Here is a 25831-nt window from a genome sequence, read left to right as displayed (position 1 = left end):
ATGTCAGCCCATGTTTAAAAACATAACAAAAAAGCCCAGCCCTTCCCCACAGAGACCAATTCAAAAACTTCTAAAACAAAGACCTTTAAAACCTATATCTTGTTTTGGCATGTTAAAAAATAACAAATAAAAAGTTCCTAGATTTTTGTTTGAACTGACTTCCCATTGGTACTTACACTGATATTATATTTAAAAATCATTGATTTTGATACTTTTGCTTCAAAACCTATACAAATGATCATACATGTTTAGATACTGTCTGAACAGAGGGGTATCTACATGTTTAAGAGAAGGAGGATAAGAATGGTTTCTAGAAATAAAACAAAAAAGCTCAGGTGAATTTCCTTTTTCTTCCCCATCTTACAACTAAAGTAACTTTCAAATTATACTTACTAGTTCATGCAAAACTAGCCAGATCTACTTTGATTTACCACTGGAATTCACACAGTTGAAACCAATTAGAGCTAATTAAAGGAACCTGCCAAGCAAAAGCTTCAGAGAGAGCACCCAGTTTGGCAGGTGGGTGGAAAAAAAAGCATACATAGTTTCTACTAAAAGTCCCATTTATATATATATGGCCATGGAGTAAAATAAACTTGGGGTTTAAAGCCACTGCAGACAAACCAAGCAGTCCTGAGGCAGTGAAATCCCCCGGAGGACATCACTTCCTATTTCCAAGCACAAGCTTTAATCACAGAATCACTACCTGCTTGTTTAAGCTCCCCCTGATGCCCAAACACTTCCCTTCTGTCCTTGCCATAAGCAAAGTCTCTGCTGCTTCAGCACCAACCTCAGAGCCTGGAGATGAGCACAGCCCAAACTGCCAAGCAGTGACAGTACAGATAAATCTGTCAACACAACCAACCAGAGAAAATACACCAGTACATTCAGAGCAGAACAGACAACTGTCAGCACGGCATATTTAAGACACAGAGTAGGAAATGATGATTTCTGTATGATTCCCTGGATTTCACTTCCCTGGTATTTCACTTCTTGTCAGTGTACTTGTGAGCAAGATTCCTGTAGCAAAGCTCTTCCACTCCAGAGGAACTGGGTGAAATCCTTCTGCTTGGCAAGTCTGCATTGACAACCTCTATGCCCTGTTAGCCATTTTCTCCTCAAGGTTAATTCTGCCACTGAATTTCTCCAGCAAACTGAACAATACTTGTTGGTCATTGTCACAGAAGAAATTGCATTTCTGACTTTGTTTCAGGCTCCCAGAATGAATGAAAGGCAGGGACAGAAACTAGAAAAAATGTTTTAAAGAGCAGGAAAAAAAATATGTGTGTAAGGTGCTACAAACCCAGCTATGTTAATATTCAAATGCCTTAATTTCTCATTAAATCTTGGACAAGATGATTTAAAATAAAAGGAGGAAGTTGATGTTTCAAGCCATTACCTTGGCTTTTTCATGAGACATCAGTACTTCAAAAGTAAGAAAATTAAGTTGGGCTCTTCAACCAAAAAGAAAAAAGCTAAATTTGCCAACAAGTTCATTTTGGCAACAAGTAGTGACATTTTTCTCCCACTTATATAACAAGATTTGTTTGCACCTTCAACTACCAGCTTTCTACATTAATTTCTCCCAGTTAAAATATTTTTCAGTATAACTGTTCCAGTTCTCCAAGGAATACTCACAAGACTCTTCTATTTAGAGTCAGAGGCACTATCAGGATATAAGAACTAAATCTGTGTGCAGAATTACAGTATAGCTTTGGGTTTTGGTGGGGGGTGTTGGGGTTGTTTTTGAGGGGTTATTAAAATAATTTTTCTAAACAAACTACTTCTTTTGTATACATATACATGTCAACCTTCTACCCCCTCATCTGCAATTGGGTTGTTGCAAGGGGGGACAGGAAATCAGTGTGTGAGATCTGTGTGTATATATATATAAAAAATAAATATATATATGTATATATGTATATATATGTGTATATATATATATATATATATGTATATATGTGTAGATATATATCTATATATATATATCTATCGATATATCTATATCTATCTCTATATCTATCTATATCTATCTATCTCTATATATCTATATATATATATATCTATATAAAATTCCTTTCCTCAGCCCAAAATATGACCGTGTGCTCTGCAGTCCTACTCAGCAAGGAAGTGCCCTGTGAGGGGAGAGGGAAAAAAAAAACCCCAAGCCAGTTCTGTTCTAAAAGTATGGTAACATATTCCTTTTGAAGCTTGAAAAGTCAGTCTGGGTTTGTTGCATACATTTGTGTTTTCTCAAGCTCTCAGCACTCTTGCAGCACTGGCTGCCCTGCTCTGCTGTTCCAGCTTCCCTGCAGCACAGAAAGTTGTTCCACAGGCTTCACAGGGAAACACACTCCTCAGCTTTTTTTTCATGGTAAATGCCTGATCTAATAATTTTGGGTTTGGGTTTCTGAACTTATGTTACAGAAAGTCCTTTTTTTTTCTTTTTCATATACTTTAGTGCAGTTCTTGCACTAAAATGTAGGGTTAAAACTACTGAGAAGAAGCCTAAATGCAAGATACAATGTACAGCTACAGGGAAAGTATTCTAGATACAAGTAGACTTCTCAATGTATCAGGAGAAAGCCACGAGCAGACTGACTGGGAAGGTTCTAACCCAACTCGAACTACAAATGAGACTCATTTGTTAGCAGGAAATGTTAGCAGAGTGCTGGCAGGCCTGCTGATGGCCCCTTCTGGATTTAAAATGAACAGAAACACGTTAGAGTGGGTAACAGCTGGAGGGGAGGAGAACCCACTAACAGAGATCTATTTATTGGTACACCTTGGCTGGGTGAGTTTCTGGAAAGTCACTGTGTAGCATCACTATTTCATTTTATTAGAGTTTTTGGGGGTTTTTTAAGGAGATTTTACGTTACTTGAATTTTACTCAGAAAAGCTAACAAACCCCATATGTTCTATTTATTACTGAGTACAACTCTCTGAATAAACTCTGATGGAAAAAGAAAACTTAATTTTAAAATTTCTTTTTCCACTCAGTGGATCTATTTCTAGAGCAAACAACAATACAAATCAGTCACACCTAGTCATCAATAGTGGCACTGTGATAAATGTCTAATAACCATTGTCATAATCAGATCTGAATTTTATTTGCTGTGCTAAAATTCTGAGAGATAAGGGTCCTGCTTCAAGGTAAAAATCATTCAAATCAACATACAAAGTGATATGGTGCAATGGTTTGGTATACTACCTCATAATCACCTTATAACAGTCCCTAAAACTTGATGTGAGCTACTGACTTTGGACTAGCATGGTTTATATTCTAGTGGTGGATTTGGTAAGACATACAGCAAAAAATGAGGGAGGGATTGTGTTATCTTTTTTTTTTTTTCCCCAAAAATAAATACTAAAGAGAGAAAAAGATGCTGGAGGAGATATGAAATTATAAATTCTGTCACTGAGACATGACCCTCATGGGTAAATAAGAGATTAATCAGAAAAGTTCAGAAAAGATTCAGCATCACATACCAAAGAATTGGTGTAGGGTAATGCACACAGCTGATGCGCTCCTAGGTCATCTGAGAGGTCTACATGTCTTTGTTTGCACAGCAGCTGTATTAGAATGGACATTTATCATATCTAGAGAAGTTTGCTCTGGTTTTCTCTTGCACCGTGACTTCAGTTTAATGCTTATGTAGTTTTTGGATTCTTACAGGTAACAGCTTCCTTTTGGTTGCAAAAACCAGCAGAAGTAATCTTTGTCATGTCACCAAAGAAAAATCATGTGACTTTGGAGGTTTTTGGAGGGGATAACCATGTGGCACGCCCTGGACTTGAGACGTGGATAGGACAGGATAGGATAGAGGATGGAATATAGGGTAGGATATAGGATAAGATATAGGCTAGGCTAGGGCAGGGCTCTGTCTCTGCCAGGCCAGACTTAAGATAGTGCTGGTGTGAATCATCCAGTTTAACAAAGGAACTTTTCTAGAAAAAATTAGGTTAGTTCTATTCATTATAGAAGAATCTAAAAGCAAAATGTGTGCATCCTTAGCAAATAGAGGGAAGGTCGGTTTGCTTCTAGATACATTCTGGATACATTGCAGGCTTCTTCCAGATTAAAGCCTGCAATGGAAACACTAGTTATTTTTTGGAGGAAATGGTCGTGAAAATTGTACGCAAATCTCTCCAAGAGAAAAATGAAACAGCCTAAAACTTATCTGAAACGTTCCTATAACTGTGCTTCAGCCTTTGAACACGCTTTCTATAAATAACCATTACAAAACATGCTGGTCTATTTTAAACTATGATTTGTTGTGAAAGACTCCACTATATTGTAGGTCTTACGTTATAAACCAAAATGTCCCCGATCCTCGGCGTTGAGCTAGCGAGGGTTTTGATTTACCCAAGGTTTGGTTTGGGGGCTTTATTTAGCTCCCTAGTTGTTGTCTAGGAATGGAGTGTGTCGTGACGAGGGGCTCCTCCTCGCCATGGGGAGACCTTCATTGCCCGCGCAGGCTTCGGGGCCATGAGCGCGCCTGGCAGGAGTTTGTGGAGTTAAATAAACGGGGTTAGTGCCCACCTCGGCCTCGAAAGGCACCCCGATAGGAAGGTACGAATACCCCGCTGTTGCTGACGAACCCTCTTCCCCAGGCGGCTGCAGAGGCGGCAGCTCGGTCCCGGCCCCGCGGGCCCGGCTCCCCACAGGCAGCCCGGGCCGGGCTCCCTCGGCCGGGACAGGGCCGGCGGCCGCTGCCCGGGCCCGCGGGGCTGCCTCCGGCGCTGCCCGGGCCCCGCGGCCATGGCCGGGCCGTGCGCGGAGCCGCCGCAGCGAGGGGCGGGCGGGCAGGGCCGCTACGCCACTTTCGTAGCGCTGGAGGAAATGGCTGCGCATTGGGCAGCGCGGGCTGCGGGGCCGCGTGTGCAGGGCGAGCGCGGCGTAGCCGGGTCTGTGAATAGCGCCGGCGGAGCGGCAGGAGGAGGAGGAGGAGGCGCCGCGGCGGTTTGGTACCGAGCGGAGAGGGAGATGCACACGGCACTCGAGTGAGGTAGCTATAAAACCCCATTTGTTTACATGCCCTCCCCCACAGCCGCCCGGCGCCGCGGAGCGGGTGGCGGCCGGCCCGGGCCGCGCCGGGGCGGGGGGGCGGCGGTGCGGGCGAGGAGCCGCAGCGGGGACCGAGCGGCGGTAGCGGACAGCGGCTCGCCCGCGATGCGGAGCGGCGAGAGGGGCGCGCGGCGGCGCGGCCGCCTCATCACGTGGCGGCGGGGCGCGAGGCCGCGGGGTGCGCGCGGGGGGCCGGGGGGCGGCGGGCGGGGGGGCCGCGCCCGGGCTCCCCCCGAGGCGGCGGAGCACGAGGCGCCGCCGCGGCCCTGGCGCATCCCCCCCACCCTCTTTCTTCCTCTGCTCGTGAGGCGACCATGCGGCAGGTAAATCCTCCCCGCCCCCGCGCCCGGAACGGGGGGCCCGGGACGTGGCGGCGGCGCTGCGGCTGCCTGGGCTGCTCGGGCGGAGAGAGAAAGGGAGGCGGCGGCGTGCTGTGGGCCCCGTGTCCCGGCGTGTTCGAGCTGCCCGCTGCCCGCTCTCCCGCTTCTCTCCGGCAGCCTTCCTGCCGGGAGTGCGGCTTTGGGCGCGCCCCGGCCCTGCCGAGCTGGCTCCCTCTCGGTGCGGCCACGTGGAGGCCGCGGGTGCGGGTGGAAGGAGCCGGCCGTGCCCGCCCGGCGTGGGCGCTGCGGGTGTGCGGGGCGGCAGCGCCGTGCGGAGCCCCGCGGGACTTGGCGGTATTTGGGGGCAGCACCGGGACGGTGGATGATGAACAAGCCAGGCTATTAAATCTTGCAGGGCTTACGGTTGGGATTCAGCTCTAACAGCTGCGGAAAAATCACTCGGGCTGTAGCCTGCACGTAACTTTAAATAAGGGTAAGGGCGGAAGGGTCAGGAGGTTTTGTCGCTGGGTGGCACAGACACAGAAATGATGAGCAAAAAACGTTGGTACCCTGTTCTCAGCCATCTCTGCTGCTTGTGCTGCGTCCTTTGGAAATGGACACTTAACGTCGAAACTGCGGAATAAAATTGCTCTTTAAAATCTCTAGCTATCTTTGTCGTTTTTGGGCCCTCTTTGTTGAAGTGTTAATGCCTGCTAGTTGTTTAAACTCTCTGAACAAGACTTGCCTGAGTCGAAATACTTCTGGTTTCTAGCACTACTAACGCTGTATGTGTGTAAGTAGCAATCATGATGTGTTTTTTTTTATTAAGGTAGGATCTTGTACCATAACACCAAGGGAGCCTGTGATAACCTCGAGCCTGATACAGAACTGAGAAATGCACACTGGAAGACCTGGTTAGTTTTCAGAGGAGCGGAAGCAGTTGTCATCTAGTTAACAAAAGTAATTCCTGGCATGTTCCAGTGGGTATGTTCTTGTATCCCTTTGGGTAGTAGTAACTGACACAGTGACATAAAAATAGAAAACTTTCTATATTAAAAAGGTATCATATGAGGGTTTTTAAATTGGACTTTACCAGAGAATGCACTCTGATTTCCTCTGCTGAATAATGTGCTTTGCTTCAGATGTGCAGGGAAATAGGAATTCGGACTGAGGCATGTTATGCAACCCCAAAGTGAGGGACTGATGGTTACTCTAGGCTAATAGTCTGGCATGGTAATGTAAGACAAGAACTGGAAAAAACACCGAGGTCCCCAAGAACACTGACCAGTGTCACTATACTTTACCAGCTAAATTCTTGTGTTAAATTAATGGTTAAAGTAAAATTAGTGGTGGTGTCCTGCAGCATTTTTATTTTAGACTGCTTTCAGCTCATACTTTAGAGTAAAAAAGTATGCAGCCATGCCATCTATTTCTAAAGGAGAATAGGGTCTAGATAGATGGACAGACTGTGAATTAATTGTGTGTGTTTGATGAGATTAATGGTGGCAGTTCCATATTGGCATTATGTTAGTGTCCATGGGTGGGTGCAGAGGGGGTTATTATACACTGCTACCTATCTGGAATAGGCAGTATGACCAGAGATTCTGGCTACATAAAAAAAGATTCCAAAAAAAAAATGAGCTTTGCTTCAATTAATATCTGTGTAAGTCTTTGTGCTTTCCAGGTTGGCTTACATAAAACCTGGGTATTAAGTTTGCAGCATATATCCAGTCAGTCATAAAATGTGCAATTACAGCAGAGCTGTGGTTTAAAGTTATTCAAATATGCTCACAGGCTTTGTCTTAATGGATGTTTTTCCCATTGCAAGAAAATAATTTAGTTAAATTGGTTCAGCAGGGTAATTCAGACATGTTCTAGAAAGTTTACTTGACGTGAAAAAGCACATGCTGACCATCATTACTTTCACAGTAAGATAAATAAATAAATAAATAAATAAATATATATATATATATATATATATATGGCAAAATTAATATAGCCAGCATGGCATAGGTTTCCTTCCTGGTCTTCACTAAGTCAGGCAGCTGTAATTTACTCTTTCTGTTGTTAATATATAATACATTTTCTGCAAAGCAATGGCTGATTCAAGTCTGAAGAGACTTTTTAAGTAGTGCCCAGATCGCATGGACTTCAAGCTTGTATATAATCCTAAAGGAAGTGTGTTTGGACTTGTTTGCCTTTGCTGTCCAGTTTCAATGTCGTTTGATCATGACTCTGCCTATTGTAAGGACTTATTCCTGTCTCTCTCACAGTTTTTACAGAAGGGGAAGTTTGTTTTGAATGTGTGATAGGCACTTGATTAATCAGTGATGAAGTAAATCAATTTGAGAACATTTATGTGTTTTCATCAGATGGAATTGCTGATTAAAATTACAAAGGCTACTTAAAAGCCAAACTCCATTAAAGTTTTTCTGTAAGTTACAATTTGTTCCTGTACTGTAGTGAAATTTGGTGGAGGGATGGTGGCATCTGTACAAACTGATGGACAGCCATAACTGCATGTGCCAGCAGTGAAAATTATACCAGACGGAGAAAACCTCATTCCATTTTCTTCTCAGTTTGATGATCAATGATGTCAGAACCCTTGGTATTTCACAGCATATTATTTTTTAGGATGTTTCCAGAATTGTCAAATTATCTTGACTTTTGTAACACATTTAAGAATGTCAGTAGAAGTTTCAGAGAAGGAAAGTTTAATGGCAGTTCTGTTCCTTGGGCAGGTATTTTTTCACAGGATTGAGCTTCAGGTGCAGGGTGAGTTCCTTGAATACTGAGAATTTATGCCTTTCGGGAAACAATTTCTATTCTAATGTGAAGAAAATCTGTATAACTTCCTGGTTTACTGTGGGAGTCCAACTTAATTTAGACAGCAATTATTTAAAACAATTTTATCATCTGAAAAGTATTATCTTTAGGGGTGGGCTACTGAAGTTATCTTAAATGAAAGTAGTAATTTTATCTTACTGATAAAGGCCTGAAGTAACACTTAATGCAGAAAGAATTAAGAATGCTCTTACATCATTCTTTAATTACAGCTGAGATATTACTTGAAATACACCTAATAAGGTCTGGTAAGGAAATGTGCACCACTTAGGCAAAGCTAATAAAACTTTTTTCTAAATTTCAAAAACTGATTGAAATGCTGGAAACCATGTTCTGCCAAGGTGTAACCTCCTAAAAGAGAGGAAGGTATGTGCTGTGTCAGTCCCCCTATTCACAGTCTTTTAGCACTGAGTCAATGCCATTGCTCCAGGCTTTTTGGATGTAATAAAAATCTGAGGAGTAAAGAAGTTAAAGAATAATTGTTTGAATTCACTTTTGTTACCTCTTGTCATACTGCAACGTCTGTACAGGTTTTAATCCCAGAAAGCTGGAAAGCAGCATAAAAGACTTGGAAGATGATGGTTTGCTGATGTCAGTTTCAAAAGCTTCTGAGAAGAAGGTTGGAATTACATGAAGGGTGTTGTACCCATGCCGGGGGACATGATTCATTAGACTGGAAATGTTCTCCTCTCACATTGTGCTGCCTCATCTCTGTTTCCATTTCCTGGCTGCTTTTTCCATTGCTGCAGAGGAGGAATGACTCAGCTGTTGTCCTTTCTCTCTCAGTGACCAGGAGCTTCATTCTCATCTGGCTGTCACCTTCTCTGTAGCCTCATGAAGTTTGTGAGAGAAACCTGCCCCTCTTTTTGTCCTGTGTTGACAGTCACAAGTCAGTATTAAACAAAGTAGCACATCTGTACAAAATGTGGAATACTAACAGAGAACTTAAAACTCCAGAGAGAGTTTCTGGACTGTTAAGAGGCACAGGAAATTGTATAAGCATTCAGTTTGGTGCTTAAGTGATAAGCACAGTTCTGAATAAGTGTGAATAAGTCTGAATAATATCTTGATAAAGACACAGTTCTGAAGTCACTGAGGTAACTGAACCAATCTAGCTTTGGGAGAAAGTCTTTGTAATACTGGGAGTTGCTGTCTAACTGATCATGTCTGAAAGTCATCAATCTACATTGTGGTTGGTTAGATAAGATAAAATGCATGTGTGAGATAAAATGCTCTTCAGGTTAAGAATGTGTGAAAAAAGTTTCATGCAGAATTTGCATAAAATTGTAAATACAACAAGCACAGACTTTGTACAGTGTTTCTGCATGTAGGTTATAAATGCTTTAGAAATAGTTAGCAAAGTAAAGACCACTGTAAAGTAAAGACGACTGTAATCCAACATGCATTCCAGGCAGGGGTTGTCATACAATTTAGAAGCAGATCTCTAGATTACCTGGCTTGCACTACATTCATAAATAGCTCCTTAGGGTGATGATTATTAATGGACAAAAATAATACCTTGAATTCTCAAAGATAACTGTAAATGATAAATTATTTACACCTGGTGATTTGATATCTATAAATAGTTACCCTTTAACCAAGCTAATTGCTGATAATAGCATGCAACCATACTGAGATTGGAGCAGCAAAGAAAAACAAAGGAAAAGTATGTAATCCTCAAGGTATCTCAGTAGACATTGTTCAACATGATTCCTTTTATGGTTTTTGAGCAATATCTTTGTTAATATTGATTAGCATTTTAAATAGGGTTGAGTAGCACCGAATTCCATCTAGGATTCTTCATGATAGCCATATGTCCTTTGTACAACTGGCAGTTGAGTTCAATTCCTCTTGCAGAATAACTGGTTATGTCCCAAGTGAATGTTCCTGCAAGAGGGAGCAGCGAGCCAGGGCTGCTTCTCAGTGCAGCCTCATTCATGTCTGGTACAGAGCAGTCCAGAAAAGCTGCTTCACTGCCGAGTGGCAGATTGCACTCTGTGTTTCACATGATGGTTGCCTTACTTCCCAGGGCTCTGTGCAATTCCTGTAACCATTCCTGTCAAGGAAGGCCTCTTTCCACCAGGGCTCCACTACCCCGATAAGCACTTGGATTCCATGAAATGCAAATGGTATATAGGCCATATATATTGTCTGGTGCTGTTAGCAGAATATAGAAGCTTTTTTCTTTGTGCTGACCTGAACATCTGTCTCTAGAAGACAGCATCTCAGTTTCAAAATAACGTGGTTGCCTTGCAATAGTAGATCTTTATGCTAAATATAAAATATTCCTATTTATTTGATGGTCTGCTACAATATGTAAACAGGTTAGATTTCCATACTTGCTGTTCTGAACTGTGCTTTGAGGCAATTGTCCAGCAGAGGCATTGCATTATATTAACAGAGTCCACTTGCTCCCAGGCCATACATTCAATAAATAAACACTCAGTAGCTGCAGCAGGATGTATATACAAAATTTTGCTTTTCATTGTAGTATGCCCATAACTAGTTATTTTTTACTGAATTGCTGTCTTTGTACTCCAGATAAGAGATTGAGTTCTGTAAAGTGTGTAGTCTAAATTTATGCATCTGCATCTTGCAGAGTGTTATACAGAGTCACAGAAGTTCATTTTTGGTGGCTTTAGGCAAAAAATCTTACACTGCCTTTTGCTAACTATGTTCAGTTGTAGGGAGAGAAATGTGAGGGGTTAATGCTGACTCCTAAAAGAACAGATGAAGATGAGATGCTTTAATAACGATGCAGCAAGTATAGCAAATTGTTGTTGTTTCTTTTGTATCAAGTTTTATGATTCAAATTAATTGCAGTAAACAGTTACACTGAGTGATACAAAATACTTTCCCAGACTTTGAAGATGATACTTTACCTTGTACTGTTGTTGAGAAAGGCAAATTGCCACTTATTTGTGGAAAATCCTGAGAGATCCTATAAATAAACTAATTTACTGAAATTGTCTCTATTACCGTAGCTTAATTGTTAACAGTAAATCAGCAAAGACAAAGGAATAATTATATTTTATAAACAAAATGTTGTCATAGTGAAACACCTAGAGGAGTACATTGTTCTGCACATAAAAGAAATGTATATCTACAATGGGAAAACCCCACATTTTTTGCTGAGTTTTGCCCATATCCTTTGAAAAGTTTCATACAGGAGTTCCTTGTATTCAAATCAAGCAGTGATTGAACAGAAGTGGGATATCAAAATGATGCCTCACGTGCTCTGCAGGATTTTATTCTGGACATGCAGTTACAATTTGCTTCAGTTTTACTTCCCTTGACAATAAGCAATGCCAGACCCTTAATATTTCTGCCTCACATATTACCAGTAATATTGTGCTTCCTTGCCCCTCTTCTGTCTCTAATCTTGCACTAAGAGTAATTTTGGGTATTGAATACTGTATTTTTATTATTTCACCTTAAACTTGTGTCCCTTCTGAGCTATTACCTTGCTAAGAAAGGTTTATTGTTTGTGGCGAGTGATTTTAAAGCCAGTCAGTATTTGTATCAGTCTGAATGGTTGCCTCCATCACCACACAAACCTGTAATGGGTAGCCAGGTAGATCTTTCAGAATAATCTTGGTTAAAATAAATGATGGCAGGGAAATGCCATGAATTCTGTTGAGGTCTCACCTGGAATGTGATGAAAATGACACTGACTGGTTCAGCTGGGTATTTCCTTGGTGGATTTGCCTGCTGAAATATGAACTGCTATTTTATCCCTGTGTCAAACTGGTTAAGTGTTACTTCTGAATCTGCCCAGACACCTTCACAAACTCCTTTGTCTCCCACAATTACTGAACAAAGACACATTTGGGAGCTCACTAACTCAAGATGTCAGTGCTTTGGTTCCAGTAGCTGCCTGCTGTCTAAGAGTAGCCGTTCTGGTTTGTTCTCTTGACTGCATAACTTTGCTAAGAAGAATTTGAGTGGCTTGTTGGTAGAGCACCTTAGAAAAGTCTGTCATGTTGGTTCATTAACTAAATCCCTTATTTAAAAATATAGATTTGATTCAATGGTATAATTTGAAACCTCTTTGTTCCAGGAATGGCCTTCACAATCAGGCACTAATTTGGCATAGCACATGTAAAAGTTTGCTTTAGTCTCATGTTTGAGTGGACTTCCATAACTGACAGCTTTTCTAAATTTATTTTTCTGGTTTTTTCAAGTGAGATAAGTCACTGGCTTAGGAGTAGGCATGCACAATTCCTTTTTTGATTGTAGCAGTGATGAAGAGAGGTTTATCATAAAGATGTGGGTATTAAACACTCATCAAAGATGTGCCTTTTATGCTTTCTAACATACCACAAGTACTACAATGTGGTGCAAGGATAGTGGTGTAAGTTATAAGAATAAAATGTACTGCAACTGGTTTTAACACTTTATTAGAAATATTGTTATATTCTGTTCTGAAGGGAAAGTTGGAGAAATTATTTTCAAATGGCTTTCACTAGGAAATGAGTTACAATGTTATTTGAGTGCATTTTGAGGTAGCCAGTTGTTTTATTTGTGCTCTATCAGAATCTTCTGTTAGACTGCAGATCAACCAGATCAGTAACTGGTGCTCCCACCTAAAGCTGCATGGCTCTTTTTTTTTGTGTGGACTGTGGTGTTTGTGCAGCTGTACAGTGAGCCAGATAGGAAAAGTAAACTGTCATGAAAATAATCTTTTTTTTTCTTTTTCTAGGCTTTTTTTCAGCAGAATTTAGTTGTACAGCTGCACAGTGAACAGATCAGCAAACAAATGTTCTGATGTCCAAAAATGGTTTTGTGGGCATGGAAACAAGAGAGTGAAGCAGTGGGGGAGGGCAGCACTGCCTCTTTAACTGCAACACCATCTTAAAATATTTGTTGAACTTCAGCTTTGGTTGCAACCAAAACAATTTGCTTATTTTCAGAAGAAAAATGAAGTATTAAAATGCAGCTGTAACTGGTTTATCTTTTCAAGTATTTCAGTCTTACAAGTGCTGGTTGGTATCTTAATAGGATCTAATGGAACAGTATATTCAATACAGAATATTGGCACAAAAGCAAATTGGCTCTGTTATAAATTCTGTGCATTAATAGGTGTTTCATGGACTACATCCAGTATATATATGAAAGACTGCAAATTAATTCTTGGTGAGCAGAACTAGTACTTACAGAACTTCCAAGTATTCTGAAGTTTTTATATTATCTTGAGCTCTGAGAAAGATCCCGTACTCAGCAATTTCTTACAAATACCTGACCCTTTGAAGAAGGCTCTCCAGTTTTTTAATGTTCAGAATAAATGCTCTTTTCTGGATAACTGAGCTGGTAGATTGCTACTGTATTACTTCAAGATCATTTTATTATGCTTGGGACTTGGCTTTTCAAATATTTCACAGTTCAGATTTTTAGGAAGTATTCATGGTGTGTTCAGTTATGCATAAATGCTTTCTGTACTCTGCAAGTCTTATCTGGTATTAACTTGGCAAACAGGGCTTGGATCAGTTAGTTAATAGTCTGTTCTCACAAAGTGCCCCTCCTACCAGGCTATAGGTTTTCAAATGAATGAGGTTCACTGAAATCCACAAACCTGTTTCACTGAAATCCACAAACCTGTTTCACTGAAATTGAAGAAGGAAGAAAGTGCAGGAGATGGGTGAGAACTGAAGTTTAGAAATGGTTAATTTTAACTTTATTGATCCATAGCATGTTTTCCTGTTTCCATTAGCAGAAGCTACTGTGGCTTAAGACTGATAAAACGAAAACAGATTGTTATTATTTAGTTAAAATGTGTTTATGGCTTTCTTAAAATGTATTTTAGTAACAACAATATATTACTTTCACATTAATAAAAAAAAAAACCTTACCTTAAAAATGTGTGTTAGATCATTAGGATTTTGTATTCTAGTATTTGTTAAAAATGTTAAATTTGAAAAATGTAGAGTAGGTTCATTTGGATTTTCAGAATCCAGCCTTTTTTTTAACTGAATATTTTTATGAAGTATTGCACAGTTCAGGATGAGAGGGAAGCTGCATACATGTCTCCTGCACATACATTGGATTGAATACCTGCAGTATAGAAAAGCAGTTAAATTTCTAGAACTTGTAAGAAAAACTGTCTTTGTGTAGTCAATAATTATTTCAAGTAATATTTCTCTTTTTAAGAAATTAGCATTTCTCATAGAGCTGTTACTCAGAGAAACTCCTAATAGAAATGAATTACACAAGTGCTGAACTTGCCCTGCCTCACAGTGAAAGTGCCATAGTTTGGTAAGAATATTGCTTTGTCCTTATTTTTAGCACCTCTCTGGCTTCTCTCTTGCCTTAGCTGGAGCATTTGTTTGGTGTGGAACTTGTAGGTGTTAGGAAATCTTGCTAAGGCACTTTACTCTCGTGGCATCCAAGCTGAGTAACTGAGAAGAGTCAAAGATGTTTTTCGTAGATGAGCAGAACATTGTTCAGAGAAAACAAGGATAAGAAAGTTGAATAACAAGGGAGTGAAACTGAAATTACTTGGGAAGGAGCGTGGGAAGGGAAGAAATCAGTGCATTTATATTACAAATATTTCAGGTTATTAAAATTGTTGGGAGTACACAACAAAAAGGGTTGGGGGAAGAAAGTTGGGCACCTAAAATATTCTTGTCAGCATTGTACATAGAAAAAATGCTGTACTGCGTGGGCTGCAAGTGCTGGGATAACAGATGTGGCTTTCATTTGAGTTTGAATTTTGTATGACTACATTATTTGAATCCAAGTATGTTGTTTCAAAGTAAAACCTAACTCTTAAACTAGTTTTCTGGTCTCAGTGAAACAGTCAGTGATAAATAAACAAAGATGTCCCCACAAATGATATTCCAGGCTTTAAGGCATAAAGTGCTCTATAAAAAGAACAGTTGAAATAGATAGTAAGCACTGTGGATAAATTTCAGAAATCCAAGGGACATTCAATGAAAGAAAGGTTTTTAAAGAAACAAAAGCAAACCCAGCTGATCACAGGTGCCTTTGCTTAAGTAGTTGAAACACCCTAGGCAGACAGTGGTTTGCAGGGAGATGTGCTGTTTTCCATGCAGAAAAGACAGCTGTGCTTTTGCCCTGCCCAGGTGCTTTCCCCTGAAGCCTCTGTGTGTGTGGAAGTTCAGTCGGTTCTCCATTTGCTGGGATGGTCTTTTGCACTGCTATGTGGGGAGGGGATGGGTGCCCTGGGCAGCATCGTGTGCCTTCCTGAAATGCCCTCTGCTGGGACACACTTGATCTTTGCCTCCCTGCAAATGTACATGTTCTAATTGTGGAGCTTGTCTGGGGATGGGGGTTGTCCTGCTGCCTGAGGTGTCAGAAGGACTCTGCTTGTCTCCCTGCAGCTCAGGGAGGTGCAGCAGGTGCTGTTAGTTGAGCCCTGCCCTTTAGGGGTGCAATATTTCTCACTGAGGCACAGCTCAGAGCTATCTTCCCCTCTGTCTACCCCTCACAGCTGTGGAGGGCAGGCAGCAGGGAATCTAACAGTGAACAGAATTAGGCAAAGGCTGACAGCAGCAATAGGCAGAGTCATTTTCAGCTTTGGTGTAGCCTTGTCCTCAGGCTGCCCTTGCATATTCTCTTGGGGGATTTGAGAGTCTTTAATGTTCCTATAATGAGATCAGCTATACACAATTTTGTGCCACTGAAGTGTGTAGAACTTGGACTTCAGCTTTCCAGTATTATACACATGAGTACTGCCTGACAGGTTAAACATGACAGGTATTTACAGTTGCCTGGAGAATAATGAATCTCGTGTAAATAGAATTAATTCTTTCTGGTTGTTCTTTTGGTAGCTTTTTATTTGTTTTTTAGGTATCTCTTCCATAGCAAGATTTGCAATGGAAGATACAGAATATTATACAATAGATGACCAAAAATACTGTGCTAGGATTATTACTGTTTTAACTGAAAACAGACAAGTAATTGATTTTGGAACTGCTCTGAGACTGCTCAGCTCTTGTTTTTCAGCAAGGAATCACAGTCATAGGTTACAAACTATTTTAACCACTAGGGCATGGAGAAAAGGTACCATTCAAAGCTAAACACCACAATTAGGGATGCATGACTAAAGTTTCCAAGTAATGTATTAGTAGCATTGTATGAGACAGTCACATGGAAAAGATCATGAGGTTGTGAAAAGGATTATGAGCATGCTTTAGTCATGAATTTCCTTGTAGAGATATTTTAGTCTGGATCATGCTTGTTTAAATGAGAATAATTTAACTTTGCTTGTTCTGATTATATTACCATTATGTGGCAAAGGGGGAGAAAAGGTTTCTTACCTACAAAAGTAGTATTACTTTATATAGATATTAATATATGAAAATAATATTTCAGTAAATTTTGGGGATGAATTTACATACTGAACTACTTGAAAAAGTTTATCACAGCCCTGAAATCAGTAACGGGAATGTAGGGGATTGAACTGGAGATGAGATAAACTATGGTTATTCCAGACTGATAATTGACCAGTTGTTTACAAAAATAAGCCACTAATGTACAATGAGTAGCCATTGACCTATCTGACATCCATGGAATCAATTTTGATGCAGATGCCTACATTTTACATTTAAAAACATAAGCCCAGATATTCTTCTGGGCTTATATTTTTAAATGGGATAGCATTGCAAAAGAGGGTTTTGCTTTTTAAAATAAATTTGTAAGTTTTTGAAGCTCCAGTGAAAAAGTGCATTTTCATATTTTGGATTTGTAGAGATTAACAAGAGAAAGGTCTTTCCCCAGTCTTCTGTATTGACACATTTATTTGCCATATAAAGTCCTTAAAAGGCAGCTCCTTCCTTTTCTCTGCCGACCTGTTACAAGTATAGGAGCTTCCAATAGATATTTTGAGAAAGTAAGATGGACTTCAAATGTTTCTAGTTTGCTGCAGAGCACTTTCCTGGCCGGTTTCACAAAGCACATTTTAGTGAGCAGCTGTGGGGGGCTTGGGAAGGACAACCAAATTTCTCCTGTCTCCTGTGAGAGTCAGTGGCACTTTGGGATGCAGGTCATCACTTGTGTCTGGGAATGTAGGGCCAGTGGCAGCTTGAGTCAAGGTGCACATCAGGAACTAAAACCACTGGCAGTGGTAAGAGCTTAAAGCACAGCTGGCCTGTGTCCTGTCCCCTTACATTCCTGCATTTGCTGCAGTGTAAAATGGTGACTTGTTTTCAATTCTGAACACAAGATAAGCTTTTGCAGTGTCTCCTTCATAACCTGGTGTTGAATTGTAAGTTTTCTACATGTAACACTAAATTGAAAACCATATTGTCTCGATATAATTTCTAAAAATCAGCACTAACTGCTTTCAGCTCAACAGTTGTCAGCATAAGCAGTATTTTTTGAGTTGCATGAGCAGATGTTTTCCATATAACCCTACTTTTAAATCGCTGTCCACATAGATCTTTGAAGTCAGTAAACCAATGTAAGTGAAAATTACTAAAAATATGAACATATGAGCAATACATTGAAGTTAGTTAATGGCAACTTATTTGTACATTGATAATGGGTAATTTCAAAGCAGGGAATTGTGCAGTGTGTGTTTAGTGGAGGCACTTCAGCAGCACAAAAAGAGAGCAAATGGTGTGTGGGTTTTCAGCTGGATTACCTGCCTGTCACCCCTGTGAAGAGGAAAATACAGCATTGTTATTTTAAAATAATTTTCATTCTTTTGTAGCTTACGTTTTATCAAGATTTTCAATATTATAGGTTATCATAAGTATAGATGCCTCTGGAAATATGCACAAAAATATTCTGATATGACTGACTGTAAATGTTGTTAATCTTTTTCTTATCATCACCTCCTGTCAGTATGGTTTGTAAAACCACATCTCTAAAATACACAGTCTGTCTCAGTGTTATAAGAAAAGTACATTAATACAATTTCTACAGTAAAAGCGCTGCAATTGCCATTCTTTTATGCCAATATCTAAAAAGCTTTGTGAGTGATTCAGTTGGCATAAGTACCAAACTGACAGACCATATAAATTGACATTGAGATTACTTTGCAGCTAAGTGCATCCCTTTGTGTTTCTTGTAGGAAACAGAGATGAAGGTACACATGCACACAAAATTTTGCATCATTTGTTTGCTGACATTTATTTTTCATCAGTGCAATCATTGCCATGGAGACGGACACAACAATGGTCCCAAAAAGGATCGTGTGCACGACCATAATGACTATCAGATCTCAAATGAATCATACTTCCAGAATGGAGGAACAGAATCTATGCCCAGTAAATTTTCAACGTTGGAAGCAGAAAATGAACAAAAATACTACATTGAAAAGATTTTTGATCGCTATGGTGAAAATGGAAGATTATCTTTTTTTGGCCTGGAAAAACTGTTAATAAGCCTTGGTTTGGGAGAGGTAAAAGTAGTGATGATAAATCATGATGATATTGGCCACGATCATGTTTCTCACTTGTATGCTTTGGAAGTACAGGAAGGAAAGCATTTTCATCCTCATAACCATGCTCACAGCCATTCAGATTCAGAAAACCAGACCACGGCCGGTGTGTCTGCAAGGAGAAATCACAAATGCGACCCCGAGAGAGACGCGGCGGTGCCCTCGGTGAAGGAGGAGGGCAAGCACGTTCACAACCAGAGCCGCCGGCACCACCACCACCACCACCACCCGCGCGCGCACCGGCACGAGCACAACGGCACGCGCCACTCGCGCAACGACGCCGTCGGCCACGGCGAGCCCGCCGAGCAGAGCCACGAGCCCGCCACGGAGACCAACACCACGCAGGAGCAGCCGGAACGGAAACAGCGCAAACAGAAGAAGAAGCAGAAGAAAATCAGCGAGACGTCGGGAGACGCCACGTGGGATTACGCCCCGGAGCACGACGCCGGCGATCAGTACGAGCACAACCGCGTTCACAAACACGACCACGTGCACGACGCCTCCTCTCACTTGCACGTGCACCACCACGAGCACGGCGGGGACCGCTCTGCCGGCCACGGCCACCAGGACGGCAGCGTGGGCACTGCCACCGGGCACCGCCACACCAGCAAGCGAGAGGCCTCGCACAAGCAGATCAGCGTGAGGAAACACGCTCTGCCTGCAGCACGCGGGCACAAGGATCACAGCGAGGATGAGCACAAGCATGAAGAGGTGAGTGTGAAATGGAGAGCTGGTAAGTTGACTTTCAGTGCTGTCACATGATAACTGAAGGTGCATACCCACAAATAACAGGCATGTTTGGGACTATACTGTAATACAGTGTATGAGTTTGATCTGTAAAGCCTTCTGAGGTACCCTGCTTACAGGAGAGGTTTTTCCCTTCCCAGTATTTCAGTATAGTGCCACTACACACACTTTTTTTGGACTTCTTTCTGAATCTGAGATCAGTAACATTTTTGAAAACTACCCAGACACTCTTTCCTAAAATACCTGCATCTTTTTTTGCACACTTCTGATACCTTTGTCCTGAGAGATTTAGAAGCAATTGCAGGTATAACTTCAGTAGCACTGTGCTCAGTGGAAGCTCTTTTGTTTTGTCATTCAGCATCCATTAGTTCTGCCAGCACCATAAACCCCTTCCCCTTACAGTAAACTAGAGATGCAGGACCTTGTAAAGTCATAATTTTAAACTCGAAGAATGGAGGGAGTTCTGAGTTCAAGGTTTCAAGCTGTATTAAAACGTGAAACTCAAAACACGGAAGACTGGTAGGTAAACAGAAGTGTTGAAAAACCTATTTTGGATTTACATTTTTCCACTCTTCACCTGTTGCTTTTTCTTCATTGCTTGTACTGTGTGAAGAATATGGAAACTGCTTTTCAGTGACATTTATCAAAAGTTATGTAGGTGTTGGGAGACTCGAGTGTGCAGTGCAGATATTTTTACTATTTCTTTCTCTCAGCCGCTTAGATCAGTTTAAGACAGGTTTTAGCACTGGTGGAACATTTGGACCAAAGTTTCTGCTTTGTTTGTGTTCTCAAATAATATCCTGCATTTTCCCTACATGAAAATAGATGCTTTTATATTTAATTTGTTTGTACAATTTGCTTGCAGTGCTTAAATGCTACACAGCTGCTGCGGTACTATGGTGTGGAAGCCAGCTCCCTAATATCTCCTGAGCTCTTCGTGTACATCTGTCCTGCTTTGCTCTACCAGATTGAGAGAAGGCTTTGTATTGTACATTATGATGAGCTGGAAGATCTTGCAAGAAATAAAAATGCATCAGTTGAGAATAAAGATAAAACAGGTGCATCAGGTAGGTGTCTTTTTTTCTTAGTGGGACTGAGGTAGTCCATATGTTTATCTCAGAGTTGGAAAGTTGCAGTGTTACTTTGGCACTGAATTTCTTAATAAAATTGACCTGGACCTGTTAATTCAGGAATAGAGAACAACACTATCATCACAGTTCATTCACTGGAAAATAAGAGTTTAGGTCTTACTATTTTTATATTTTTGCAGTGATACAGGTCTGTAGAATTGACATGCATAATTTTTGGTGAACTTAAAAAATAGGCATAAGCAAGTACAAGAGCATTTAAATTGTCATTTCTGATACTTCCCTTTTCTGACTATTTCTCTCTAAGCACATGAGAAGTGTTCCATCAAAATCTTCTGTTGCCAGTTTTAATTTTTTTGTGTGTACCTTGAGTAAAACTGAGTAGACTTCTTATCTCATCACCATAGTTCTAAGTTAAAATATTTTTGCTACTGTTAAAGCAGTTACTTTAAGGGTAGAATTCACTGTTGTTAGTTCATAACTGAATGTACTTTTCAAATACATGTTTGCCACTGCTATCTTTCACAAATTATAATTGAATTGTTGATGTTTATTGCATTAAAATATTAAAAATCTAAAAAATCTTAAAAATTCTAAAAAATCTTAGATATAATGTCTGTATTTTGAAAATGAAAGTGTTGGTAATGTGAAGCTTGATTAGTACATAAGTGCATATTAGCATCATTGGAAATAAAGGTTGAAATAGCTGCATTCTCATAGATGTTAATAACTGTTGGGAAGGATGCATTGCTGGTAATCTTTCTTAACAGTTGCAGAGTCATTAAAATAATTAACTTCTTATAGATAAATCTTCTCTAGTGACACATCTGCTGTCTTGTTAGCTGCTCAGAGATAGCTGTAGAGCAGATACAGTGGGTGTTTTGTATGACAGCAAATTGCTTTGTGCTGTGCTCTCAGTGTAGTAAGAGCTGACCCCTGCCTGATTACCAAGAGCATTGCTAGAGCAACTCTAAGCATTTTCTGCCAATTAAAATGTTGAAACCCTGTACAAAACTGTCATGTTGCACATGCTTTGGACCAGTTTAATTGGGAAGCTTCTACAGATGAGTGCTTCTTTTTAAAAGATTGCCTTTTATTTTTCTGTAATGAGAAAGGGAGTTCATTAATAACTAAGCTTGGAGATCTTTAACATTTTAAAAGACTTAATCTGCAAAATTAGTGAAGCTTATTGTGAACATTTAACATGTTTTATGGCATCTGATACCTTGAGTATAAATAACACTTTTGCCAGTTAGCTGTAGAAATTTGGGTTCTAACTCATTGATTTGGCTCTCAAACAGTAACCTGTAGAACAAGTCAGCTTGATTAGATAATGATAAATCATTCTTCATAACACTTTCCTGTATTCTCTTGTATTAATTACAGCAAGATTTCAGTTGACATAATAATAATTGTTCCTTCTTATGTAAGGAAGTGAATCAAAAAATAACAAGTCCTTATTGAAATGTGGGGGACTGTGGGAGGTGTAAGGCAAATGTCAGTCACAGAGTAACTTAACCTGTAGGTTGTAGGACTGTACTGAAATGAAAGCATGTGCCCACCTAAGCTAATATAAACAGTTTTAGATAGAAGTATTCACCAAAGTTAGGAGGATACAGTCACTTTTAAACATGAGCTTTCTGTGGTTTAGTTTTAGTTAAAGCTTTCAATCAATCTTAACAGGCCTGTGTTGCTTCTGTTCATTGATACCAGCCTGTGAGGTTTCCATTACCTTTCCTAACTGTGGTTTTCTAAAGCAAGATAATTTAATTAACTGATGGCCAAAAACTTCTGAAGCCATGTTGGGTTTTCTTCCTGTAACTTACAGATAGTTCTGTGACATTTTCTAATGGGGGACTTTCAAGGGCTTATCCACAGAACTGAGATTTCACAGTGTACCTGCTGGAAGAGGGGGCATTGTCACTACTGAGGCCCCTAAACAACTGAAAAGGAAAGGCACACCCTGCTAATGAATGAAGGCAGTAGAAGTCACAGAAGTAGACAGGGAGCATTCAGTTTAAAGGTGGAGATGGCTTAGAGAAGTGTCTCAGATCAGTAGAAGCTGTAACTCTGCCTGTGCTCCCTGGGGCTCGCTCCGAGAGGGGCATAGATCCCGTGTTCTAATCTCATGTGCTTTATCTTAATCATGATGCTGTGTTTAGGTCCTGTGTCATCCACAGGAGTATTCCAGCCCCTCAGAGGTATATCTGCCAAACCTGCTGTGATAGATGGAACTTGAGCCTTTCCATTTTTCTCCATGTAAGGCTGTTGATCATCTACCCTGGCACTGAACACCCGTGTGCCCACCTTGTGTCCTGCCCAAAGGCTGTGTCATTTTTATTTGGGCTGCTTGTGCATGTGTGCTTGATTGAGCACTGAGGGACAGCTCCACATATGCTGGGTTTTCAGCACAGCCTCTTGGTCCAGGATACATGGCTGAAGTGCTCTGGGGATCAGTCTAGGTGATACTTGTGGCAGTATCTTGGTCATCATGGTCCTGCTTCAGCTTTAGACCTACTTTTGTATTCCTGTTTTCCAACCTCAGTTTTTCAGTTCCTCATCTGACAGCAGATTGCCTTACCAACAGCTCTCTCTTTCTATGGTCTCAGTGCTCATGTCTGTCAGTGCACACCTCATACTGGCTAAAGCTTTTTCCAGTCATTTTCTGCCAGTAGATGTGGTCTTGTACCCCTTGCATTTCAGCTGGATTGTTTCCTTTTATACAGTGTTGTGGGATGACAGCCACAGACTTAATAAGAATGAATATCCCAGAATAAAATTGAAAGCAGCAGATGTTGTGAGCTTTGGTGTTGAACCAGACCGAGCCTGCAGCAGCCAGACTTGTGCTGGCAAAGTCGTATAAATCTGCTCCATAGTGGGTTTGGTACAGACTGAATTCTTGGGGTGTTTCACCCTCATGTTAACACTGAACAACTACAACATCCTTGTTCCTCTTTTCTTCTCCTCTCACACATACCCTGCCCCATTTTCCAGGATGTTTTCCCCTACTTATGAACCCTCAGGAAAGTCAGATTGAAATGTGGAAATGTTAGGGATTCTGAGTCAGCAGCTGTAACTTATCTTGAAGTTTTCAAAATATAGTACACAGACATTTTTGATTATAAGTGGAGCTAGGAAAAACCCTGTGGAAGAAAATCAAAGCCTTTGTACTAAAACTTAAAGAAAATACTTTATTAGAGTGAGATGCTGACTGAAAGAGCCATGTTTCCTTGTTTATAGGATCTGTTTCTTCTGTAATTCCTTCTTTTCAGTGTCATGTAGAAATTTTCACATCTTCACTCATTTACAGGAATATGTTGGGTGTACCACATCCCATTATCACTATTTCTTCTAATGGCAACAGTAAAGATTCTCAGAAAAAAATAAATGCTGCTATTTGGTGGTAGCAAGTTGCTTTCAGCTGTTCAAGCTCTTATTGTAGAATTCGATTTTAGAGTTTCTCTGCCAAAGGTTGAGTTGTCTCATGAATAAAGGTGTATGTTTCAAAGTACCAGGTGAAATAAATAGTGCCAAACTAAACATGTGACTCCAAGCACAGAGAAATACAGAATCCAGAAAAGTTTTGCATCAGAACCATATGAAAAACAACTGTTACATACACATTAGTGCTTGTAGAACCCTTGTAAGTTAAGTAGGCAGAGATGGTTTTGTCCCAGTATGAAACCTTTTGTTTTTAGTTTCATGAAGGGCTGCGAAGCTAAGTCTGCAACTAACAATAGGAAGAATTGCTGGGCTCTTTCTAGCTAACTGTCTTCTGATGTCTCACTATATTATACTGTGCTGTGAATAAGCCTGTGTAGTTCTGGTTTGCTGTGGACTCAGTACTGCCTTTAAATTTTTCAGCACCTTTTCAATGAACATCTTAGGTTAAAGGAAAGTCACCTTCTTAAGAGATAGTTGAAAGTCATTAATCAGGCTTCAAAGTTTTCCAGGTGTTGTTCTGATAACCTCTCTGTGTTCGTTTCTTCCCACAGCCTGGTTTTGTGGTATCATCTCTATCACCGTCATTAGCCTGCTTTCCTTGCTAGGTGTGATCTTGGTTCCCATCATTAACCAATGGTGCTTCAAATTTCTTCTAACTTTCTTGGTAGCTCTGGCTGTAGGAACAATGAGTGGAGATGCACTGCTCCATCTCTTGCCACATGTAAGTATGGTCTCCTCACCTTTTATTATTAATTGTAAATGAGTCCAGAATTTTTGAGGAATTGTTTGATAGTGTCAATAAAGAAAAGTGCACTGATACACCTGTACATTGACTTGGTTGTGAGGGACACCAGCACTTTTGGAGACTTTCAGTTGACAGAAAGGAAGGAAATGTGTTTCTCTAAAAAAAAGGTGGGGAAAAGTAGTTGCATATTCATTGTTGAACTGATGTCACACTATTGTAAAATACTCAGGAGCCCAACAAGAGTATTTTAAAATTAGCAGTATTGCTGTCTCTTCTTTACTGATAGCTGTGTATCAGTACCTAAAAGTATTTCCTGGGGATTAACCTGCCTGGTTGCTATATTTGAGGGAGAAAGTAATCTCTCATGTACTGAATCAAGCAATTGCCTAAGGAAGGTGAGCAGTTTTTAATTCATGATGGTGTACTGTAATTCATAAAAGGGGAAGTGTTTTCTAGAATTCTGTTACCTCAGTTGTTTAGCACAAAGACTAATATTTACATGTTTTCTTTGTATAATTCAAATGCACATTTTTGGTCATGGTTTTAGGGATTTTTTTAAGTTCATATTTCAGATCAGAATTTAGGCTGTAATTGACTGTAATAGTTGAAAAAGTCGTAAGGCTTGGTTGCTAATGGGACAGTAAGAATGATAATTTCTAGTGATATTTCTGAGTGTTAGTTCCATTTTCAGCATCATGAGAGAAAATCTGAAGCTACATTCTCTACCCCCTCAAAAAAAAAAAAAAATTCCCAGAGGAATTTTTTTACTGATTAGGGTAATGAATAATCTATTTAAAAACTTATGTGGCAAAATGTGTTAGTGTGAAGAAAAAGCAAAAAAGAGTGGGGGTTTCTGTTGTTTCTTCTGGCCCAGTGGTGTCACTGTTGTCTCTCCCACCAGTCCCATGGAGGCCACAACCACAGCCACCACCATGGCCAAGGCCACGTGCACGAGCACAGGCACTCGCACCGGCACGGCCACGCGCACGCGGTGCACGCCGAGGGCTTCCTGGAGGAAAATGACCCCGTGCTCAAAGGGCTCTTGGCTCTTGGAGGCATCTATGTTCTCTTCATCATTGAGCATTGTATAAGAATGTACAAACATTACAATAAACAAAAGGTAGGTGCTGAAATTGTTCAAAATGCGTTCCCTAGAGCTACCTTGTGAGT

General features: G+C 40.5%; 1 protein-coding gene across 16 annotated transcripts in view; it reads left to right on the top strand.

Moving 5' to 3' along the window:
* Window positions 1–25831, top strand: part of SLC39A10 (solute carrier family 39 member 10) — a 336276-nt gene that overhangs the window by 35274 nt on the left and 275171 nt on the right. For 4 of the 16 annotated variants that reach the window (XM_030240267.2, XM_018911689.3, XM_018911695.3 and 1 more), the window contains 4 exons: window positions 18269–19348; window positions 20250–20451; window positions 24468–24637; window positions 25563–25781. In XM_030240267.2, coding sequence (XP_030096127.1) covers window positions 18278–19348; window positions 20250–20451; window positions 24468–24637; window positions 25563–25781 — 1662 coding nt within the window. In that variant the 5' untranslated portion in view covers window positions 18269–18277. Of the gene's footprint in view, window positions 1–4841; window positions 5010–5289; window positions 5392–6217; window positions 6373–13734; window positions 13894–14379; window positions 14485–18268; window positions 19349–20249; window positions 20452–24467; window positions 24638–25562; window positions 25782–25831 lie in introns of those variants that run through there. The other 12 variants (XM_050976782.1, XM_050976775.1, XM_050976783.1 and 9 more) reach the window with 11 other exon arrangements.

Source organism: Serinus canaria, chromosome 7 (genome assembly GCF_022539315.1).
Source record: "Serinus canaria isolate serCan28SL12 chromosome 7, serCan2020, whole genome shotgun sequence".
Taxonomy (NCBI): Eukaryota; Metazoa; Chordata; class Aves; order Passeriformes; family Fringillidae; genus Serinus; species Serinus canaria.
The sequence above is the reverse complement of the archived record's forward strand: the minus strand, read 5'-3'. Positions and strand labels throughout refer to the sequence as shown.